Here is an 8,896-nt window from a genome sequence, read left to right on the forward strand (position 1 = left end):
TGCGACACTATTATACAAAAAAGTATTGTCTTTATTTAGACTTTTTTTGCTTATCTTTGAAATTTATAAATCCCTCTAACGTTGCAGCTTATGCAAAACAGTTAATTCCGTGCTCTAAAAAGCCATCCAGAATACCCGAGTCATTTGTGTATGTGTGTGGAGTGTACGCTCAACTTGTAGTACACGCCCATGGTCATAGTTGCATCATTTGTTGACGTCATTTACTTTTATCATAATTCAAGAAATGAAAGTTGTTGACGTCATTTTGTTTTTGCCCTCATTCGAAAAACGAAGGAAACTGGAATTTGAAAACCTAACTGTTGTATGTGTTTAGTTGCGTTAGCCGTCGCCACACCACTGTTTCACAAGAAAGAAAAGCAATAAACGTGTCCAATGTCAAAACCAAACTGAAATAGACCTCCTTCCCGCTCTTTCTCCGGGTATAATATATATACATATGCGAAAATCTCCAGAAGCTTCCAAGGTCTTCCACGGCTCAGCACCGCACGATTTTCTACATCTGATATAGACGCAGCCCGCTATACTCACCATGGGAGTAGCCCTGGTCCCAGTCTTCCGAGATAAACAAAAAAGAAGAGACGCAAGGGCCACCGCAAGTGACATGCGACAGGGGGCAAAGGGTACAGCAGTCCCCTCAAAACAAAATACTGAGGAGGCAGAAATGTGAATATACACTGTTAGCATGGAGTTTTTTCCCCCTGCCAAGCATCTTCCTACGCCAGTGAATATTCTTTCTGATTCCTGATGCTTTTAACTTTATTGTCACAAACACTTGTTATTGATGGCACGCATCAGAGATCTGTTACAATATAAGACAATGAGCAACTACTTGATGTTGTATCACGAACGTATATACAATATGCAAGACTTGTGATACAAAGCTGTGGCTGCATTTAGCAGATGCGATAGCAAAACTGGTGACATCAAATGAACATGGATGACCACAACATACTCTAACATTAAGACAAACCGCATTGATATTCAAACAGCTTTTATTTCCCTAACAGTCTACAAAATGATCTGACGAGTGATGTAAACTGTTGCAGTAATTGGGTGGTGAAAGCGGAAATAAGGCATTAAGGTAATGGCTATAAAGTTCAAATAAGTTTGTTAACACGGCAACAATGTCAGGACTGAAGCAAAGTCATTGTTATCGAAGCAGTGTGCAACAAAACAGCAGGTTTGAGAAACTGCTCGAAGAATCTTTTGTACACCTTAACACTCTATTTAAAGTGTGTGTCCTATGACAAAGTTTGAGCCAAAGAACATGGACATCGAGCAAGAGCAGGCAGACCACACTAGGGAGGGACGCCTCCTCCGTATAAGTCTTGTATTCCCACAGTTTCCACAATACCTTGGTTTAAGATGCCTGAATTTCTTTGTCTCCTTCTAGAGTCCACAGGGAGAGAGTGATGTCCAGTTGTCTATTGATCTGGTTTTTTTCTCAGGTGAATATTGACTTTGTGGATCTGAACTACGAGCTTTAGGACTGTAACTCCTACACATCTTAATATTTGCAAATATGCTACATTACTGCATTTTTATTTTTATCTATTGTTCAGTTTAATTTTGTGATCTTGCATAAATACAGTAGACATCTATCTTCAGTTATATCATTTTCTGCAAAAGATTATAGCAGTGTTTCGACAATTCATAAAGTACCAGACTAAAACGATATATGAAAGCGTTTGGATTCGCGACTCATGAAGATGACAACTCGAATGTTTTATATCGGTTAACTTGCTCTGCTTCTGTCAGCTTGTGAACTCAATATGGTTTAAGAAAAATTATACAGGCAACCGCATGAGAAGCAAAACAAACAGAAAAAAACGGACTTCTGTCTTTTAGATCCTTCTATGACTGGAACTGTGGTGTGGATCGGAGCTGATTACTTGGATTACAGTTTTTCAAGTGAATTGTACTCGCTGGGAGCAACTTCTGGCTACCTATAATCCAATATGGCATTCTACAGAATTTCCATAGTGCTTTTCAAATCAATTTTATTTGTAGTTTGCTGAGCTTTGTCTGCGTGTATGCGTGTTCATGAGGTGTATTTGGTGCCTGCCCTGAAAGATGCATATCTTCCTACGATGAATTTAGCATATTATTGGCCTTCGGTATAAATAGTTGCTTCAACCAACAAAAAAATAAGTAAAATTATGTATAAAAATGTAAGTGGAATTCTATTGGAATCATTAAAGGAACAAACAAAGAAATGACAAGACTAGAAAGGAACATGGTAAGCAATGTCAGGCTGAAATCATCTTTTGATTTGGAGGAATATAACGGCGATCAAAAGGGTCATATTGAGTATCTGTCGCAAGGTGTATTTAGTATTACATATTGCTTTATACTTCCTAGCTGTTCTGCAATTAGCCATCACATTAATTAAAATTGTTGTTAATGAGTGTCTGTAATTCTACCATCTATCTACCATCATTGTGCTCGTAATGTTTCGGATCACAACTTTCTCCGGCTTTCCATTCAGACTTTTCATTATTTATTTGCTTTCTTAATTCTATTTTGAAACATAACTTATAATAAACAACTTGAGCGACCGCCGAGTAGTGGCGCGCGTATTCCAATGATTGTGGTCAACAGTAAAGGGGCCAAGATGTGCAGTTGTATTATTTTCGGTGAAATATTGCATGCATCAGATCTGATCGTCGTGTAAACTGCTTATATTCTAAAGCCTATCACGTCGTCATAGCGGCGAACGATGACCTCCTTGGTGCCGAACAGTAACTGGGAGCCTGACAGGCGGGCAGCAGCATACTGAGAGTCAAGCGTTATAACCCAGCGGTTTTCTACGTCGATTCCTTTGATGTGTATCGCACGTGGCTGGTACTCCACCGATACGACCTGTTCAGACACAAACAAGTTCAATTAGAATTGTAAATTTCCAGTTTCTTCATCTGCGTGATAGAAACGAAACATACGAGTCAAAAAAAAAAAAAAGAAGAGAAATCACAATTTCATTTTCATGTGATACTGCATCAACATTAACAATCCTATGCATAGCAGATTTTTGCCACAGATTATTTAGCAGTATACAAAAGCTTGCCTGTTCTATGTGTGTCTATTATTTCGAGAAAAAATATCTGCCAGCGTTTAAAAACTGGGAAAACCATCATAAACAGAAAAATGTAATTGTTTACACTGATAATTTCTTTCTTAGTTCAGTACTTACTTTAACTTCGAAGTCGTCAAAATCTTCTATCAAAGTATCCATCTGAAATTTGACGACAGAATGTGTAAGAGAAGGTCCGTCGATGTCAAAGCAGACTGCGGTGGGACGGCTGTCGGGTGGTTTGGTGTATTTGGGTATGTTCTGAGTCTTCTTAGACACGCGGCGAAGTACAGGATCATTGACAAGGTCCAGCATTTCTTGCTTTCTTGACTCGTGGTTTTGTTCGGCACGACGTTTCTCCTCCTCCCTGCAGAACAGGAGCTTTAATGTTGTGACATTCTTGTCTGAAAAGAACTAAGTATAGCAGCTGCGTGTAAATCACATTGAGAGAGAAAGCATTACACAAATACACACTTTCTAAGTTCCAAAAAAGCGCTATCTTTGTCTTCCATGAATGCGAACGTCACATTCGACTGGGAAATGAAAGACAAACTGGAAACTTCATTTAACCCAATAATAGCTTGACTCAGTTAAACTGATACTAACACATCAGAGAGTAAATAGGCGGTGGTGGGGCCTTATGACCCGAACAAAACGCCTGAGGTCATTTGCTGTAGCAAGTTGGCTGCACAAGCATGAAATCTTCATGACTTGCTGTTTATTTCATAATCTATTTCTATTTATGTTTTTAGTACGAAGCCACCCATCCCTGTCAGCACGTGACTCGCTGCACTACATAACTCGTTGTCGGACTCTAAAGATGAACAAAATTCAAGTATCACGAGAAATCAAAATAAGTTCCACCTTCTTGACATAAACTCGTACTGGAGATGAGGCATGCTATTTTAGTGGGTGTTGTTTTGTTCGATGTGGGTTGGGCTCTCATACTCATTTCCGTTAGAGTAAGATTTCGTGAATGGTGAAGACAAATTGGAAGGAAATTATTGCCATCATCAAAGAAAACAGTTAAGCCACTGCGTTCTAAAAGTTCAGAAAGTATTGAAATTTTACTATAGATTGGTTTCAAAGCACTGTGAGATACTTCCTTCTCTTACTAAATTTCGTGTCACTCTACCTTTTCTCTTTCTCGGCCAAAGCGCGTGCGGCTTCCCCCTCTCTGCGCCATCCCAGTTCCTGCAGCCGTTTCATTATGTCGTCTGCGTTCATTTCTCCAAGAGCTAGGCCGGGGCGAGTAACAAGCTGGGCAAGGGACACCATCTCTGGGAAAAAGGTGAAGGTACGCATGTCGTCTTCAGCAGTTTGCTGTCGTTCCAACTGTGAAGTAAAGGCAAACACTCGACGGCAAGGTGCAATGTAGATTTTTTGACGTTGTGCTTCCTGTTCGTCTTTGACTGTTAATGTGCGCGTTGAGCGCGCATACGTCGAGCTAAATTTGTTTATGATCTGGAATTGGCTACTCGTCGGCATGGTGCCAGGATGGAGCTGTCAATGTACGGCCAAGTTTCCGACACTGATGTTCATATCTCGTAAATCTGCCGAAGAATAGGGACAAAGGTGACTGCATGCTCTCGTCGTTGGCGCCTATTTTGTCAAGATATTATGAGGGCATCAAGAAGTCTTTTTCACAACCTTTCCTGTGTAGTTTTATACGCATGAGACAAAACTGAGAACATTTTGTGTTATAGACTGCGGATATGCAGATAACAATGTGCACACATACACATATATATGCATATATTTACACGTGTGTATAAGTTTCCGAATACTTACATACATAACAATCCATACTCACAGTCACAGAACAATGCATCCATCATCATTCATCATCATCATCATCATCATCATCATCATCATCATCATCATCATCATATTATCCAAAGCACGTAAGAAGAAGTGAGCGGATAAGTCAACGCCGACAGAGACCGCAAAAGACAAGACGGGCAGGATGTAGCTACTGGGGTGGTGGCAGGCCTGAAGAGGGAGAGGGAACAGGAGAGATGGTGCATCCGGGACCGTGGCTGTGGAGGGAGCCTGGCCTCGGTCAGTAATTTTTTATCTTTCAAACGAAAGCGTAAAGAAAAGACTTCCCGAAGAAAAAATAAAGCTAGATTTCAAAGAACGCTATAAAGTGTAGGCTTCACAACTACTAGACTTACTGCTACCTCCAATAATTGTACCCAAATCTGTGATATCACATGTGCATTAGGGGAAGGATATAAACCTTGTATTGTCTTTAATCTGTCGAGTTTTTCCCGTCCACTGGTGACATTTTCCTATAGAAGGGATGCGAATAGTTTGATCTTTTATGTCATTTTCACCTCATTTACTGACCTCTCACATCTCACAGCTGTGAAATATTTATCTCATGCAATGTTGTCTTTCCTACAGTAGATGGGTACACTTTTCCTAGCGTTTGCTGTCTACATTACGTTACTAAACGATACTGACAGTCAAATTATAACGTATATGCGTAATGTTATATACTTATAAAATAATAAACGATTATAATTAATGATTTATATTGCAAGGGGCCCAGAAAGTTTGTCTGCCTTGGGGCCCGTGCTAAGTTTCGACGGCCCTATATAGTGGTATAGAGGAACACATCCCATCCACCAGGACGCTTGATGTAAGAAAAACGAGCGAAAGAAATTTTTTAAACTTGCCTTTTGAAGATGAGTAAGAAAGAATAAGGAGAGAAAGGCAAGGAATTCCAAGAAGTGGCATCCATAGAATAAAACGAGCGACGCTCAGAATCAGATTTCTGTTTGACAGAGGGCAAATCGAGGTGCGCAGAGTGAAGACACTAACTCGGTTTCACAACAGTTGAGGCAAAGAAGAGAAACGGTAGCACATCAAATATATCGTGCATCTTTCACCATTTCCTAGAGAGAGGCAGACTCCAAGGTTGACAGGTCACTCCCCAATCTGAAGCTGAGAACTTAGTGTTTGACTTAACACATACTAAGAGAGTACAGCTTGGTAAGTCTGAAACCATATCATCACTGTAGAAGAGAGACCAAAGTCGTGTAGATCATGTGGTTCAACGATGACAGAGCTGAACCATGACTACAATTACAATCAGACAACAAATCATTGACTTCACTAGGAAGGTCTCAGTCGCATGATACCCCCTATGTGCAGATTAAAGTGGTTCAAGTAAACTGAAATATACCTTTTGGAAACGAAAAGGAAGATTTATGACTGAACGACATTTTCTGAGTTTATACATACACACGTCTCACGCGTGCATATAAACATTAAGGGAAAACACAGTCTTGCTTTTTCCTCTTCTGTAAAGATTTACACCGATTCCTCAATAAGTGAAACATGTAAACGAGAGAAAAGGATAAAACAATTCTTAACTTTTAAAGCTGACACTGCATTTGAAGACAGATTTTTTTTTTTACAAAGCTAAGATCGTTCAGAAATATAGGACAGTTATTGGACGCCCTAGATATTTACCATGAATTCAAAGCTGAGATGGTTCAGAAATCTTTGACCTTTATCAGATGCCGTGCAGGAACACTAGTGAGGTCGATAGCGGCAACACCAGCGGTTGGAACAAGCAAATGAGTAGTAATCCATGTGGTAGCCACAGAAACTGCCGTTGTCGGGTGCGTCCATGTAAATACAATAAGCAAGACTGGAGTTTTTGATACTTGTTTAAATTTATTTACAAAATGTTTCTGGTTATCATCGATAGTTAAGCGAATCTGCGCATGTAGAGTGTATGTGTTCAGAAGTGTGTAAATATCTAATATTTTAACACTCACCATTACTGCTCCTGCTCGTCCCTATCAAACATCAGACCCTAGCCACCCAGTGATCTCAATGTGCTCGCGATTTCCATGAAACATAGATGAAGCTTCTGAGAGGTAACCAGTCGGCCCAAAAATCGATTTTTCAAGGACACCCCACTCTTCTTTTTTTGTAATGTACCTATGTACCTGATCGACAATCGTCTAGGAAAGCTAAATTGAAATGATTGTGAGCCTAAAAATGCATGAGTTTGCCCTTGTTTGCACTTTGCGATACACCATGATTATATATTGGTATAAAATCAAAGTAAGCATTCATTGAAATGTTCTTCAGTCGTGCGATTCCTTCACTTGCATCCAGAACAGAAAATCACATGTTCAAACCTTGCTGAGGTCAGCGACTGGAAAACGCTTCCTGTAGCCCAGTAGCTAATGGCTACCTGGTTAAACGGGCTTGGGTTCCTCCTTCCAATTACTGTGACTGAAGACAGCAACCCACATCATCTTTTGTCTTTCATTTCTGCGTAAAATCCTCACCTAGGGTTTAGTTAAATTCAGGATTTTTTCAGCTGAATGCCTGTTTGATTGCTACAATCAAAAAAATTTTTAAATCAAATCAAATCAGCTCCAAACTGTTGCTTCTGTGCTTGTTGGCGTCGCGGCTTTTGTCTCCGTTTTATTTCCATTAATGTCCCTTCTTGCTGTATCCATGCAGAAGGAAAGTTCTTTCTTTGCAGTTGATGCGAGCTTCGCAGTACAGACCGGTGTAGACAGTGAAGTCCGTGCATCTTTTATCGCGCAGTTTGGGTTCCTGTAGTCCAAGAAAGGGATTGCGATAGCGCCGATGTACACATGAGCACATATGCAAGAGCGATCTCAACGCATCATTGATGAAGAGCTTTAAATACAACACATAAATGCAGCTCCTTTTCTCTCCGCCGCCCCCAGCAAACACAGAGAAAGAAGCGATCACCATGAGTGCAAAAAAGCAAGCCGGAATAATATAGAGAGGAAGCAATCATCCAGTTTGCTGAAGGACATGTCCGTTTTCTTCTCCCATGTACCTTGATATTCACACTATTTATTTTAACTTCATTACAATGGTTTCAAGGTATTTTCTTGTAAGGCTATTACCAATGGTACGTTGGGGGGTTAGGGTGTACAAAATCAATAGTAATGTCCTGAGTATTAGACTGTGGGGATAAAACCAACGGTGTATGGAGATTTTTTTTGGTTTTGTTTTTGTTTTTAGTTGTTTGTTTGTTTGTTTGTTTGTTTGCTTGTTTTTTGCGCTCGGGACGAGATTGCCGAAATGTTATATGGGTCCCAACACCTGGTACATCGTTTTGTAGAAGATAAACAAAAGAAAACTTTAAGGCCAACAGCGCTGTTAATTTAAAATATTTTTTTGAAAAGAAGGAGGATGTCTAAAAAATCAAATGAAATATGTTTCAATAAGAATCTTTCTATCATTAGTTTTTAAAAATCAAAAGATTCTGCCTTGTGGCGACCCAACCAATCCACATGTCACTGAATATCAGGTGCACATAAGTAGTAATATCATTATGCAATAATTTTTGATTTTTGAGAGGCCGACCTATAATATGCTTACCTCCACAACCGACGGTTGCGCTTTGACATCTGCACTCTTCTTTAGTGGTATTTTCCTTCCTCTTGTGACACTTCAGTCTCACAGTCAAATGATTTACATGAAATTTGTATGAAGAAGTGATACAAATGTGTGTACAAATGTAGTAGGTGAAAGAAAAGGTACTCCTGCGGCAGAGCAGTAAGGCTCAATGTGATCTTCAAAAAGCACTGCTTGGCTAAGCCATTCTCGTGTCCCAGGAAACTATCGTTCATCAGCACGAGGCGTGCGGCGGCTAGACTAAGTCATGTCATTGTGTAAGTATTGTGAGGCTCACAAAGCAAATTTCTGGTCTACCACTACATTCAATACAGAGTCTAGGGAGGGCATCTCCCTCGTCCACAACACTTGCAAACAATCATCTCGTCGCGTCTTATT

At 40.0% G+C, this 8,896-nt stretch overlaps 1 protein-coding gene across 3 annotated transcripts; it reads right to left on the reverse strand.

Moving 5' to 3' along the window:
- Positions 1–1,048: 1,048 nt before the first annotated feature.
- Positions 1,049–8,575, reverse strand: LOC112566544. Of its 3 annotated transcripts, XM_025242769.1 has the most exons (5): positions 6,886–6,993; positions 6,575–6,713; positions 4,227–4,644; positions 3,212–3,458; positions 1,049–2,883 (listed from the first exon to the last, which is right to left on the reverse strand). In XM_025242769.1, the coding sequence occupies exons 3-5, from the start codon at positions 4,577–4,579 to the stop codon at positions 2,701–2,703; spliced, it is 783 nt and encodes a 260-aa protein (XP_025098554.1). In that variant the 5' UTR covers positions 4,580–4,644; positions 6,575–6,713; positions 6,886–6,993; the 3' UTR covers positions 1,049–2,700. The 3 variants fall into 3 exon arrangements, with proteins under 3 accessions (XP_025098554.1, XP_025098553.1, XP_025098555.1); XM_025242768.1 differs by having other exon boundaries at positions 6,575–6,993; XM_025242770.1 differs by lacking the exons at positions 4,227–4,644; positions 6,575–6,713; positions 6,886–6,993 and adding an exon at positions 8,483–8,575.
- Between the last annotated feature and the right edge of the window lie 321 nt (positions 8,576–8,896).

Source organism: Pomacea canaliculata, linkage group LG6, assembly GCF_003073045.1.
Source record: "Pomacea canaliculata isolate SZHN2017 linkage group LG6, ASM307304v1, whole genome shotgun sequence".
Lineage (NCBI taxonomy): Eukaryota > Metazoa > Mollusca > Gastropoda > Architaenioglossa > Ampullariidae > Pomacea > Pomacea canaliculata.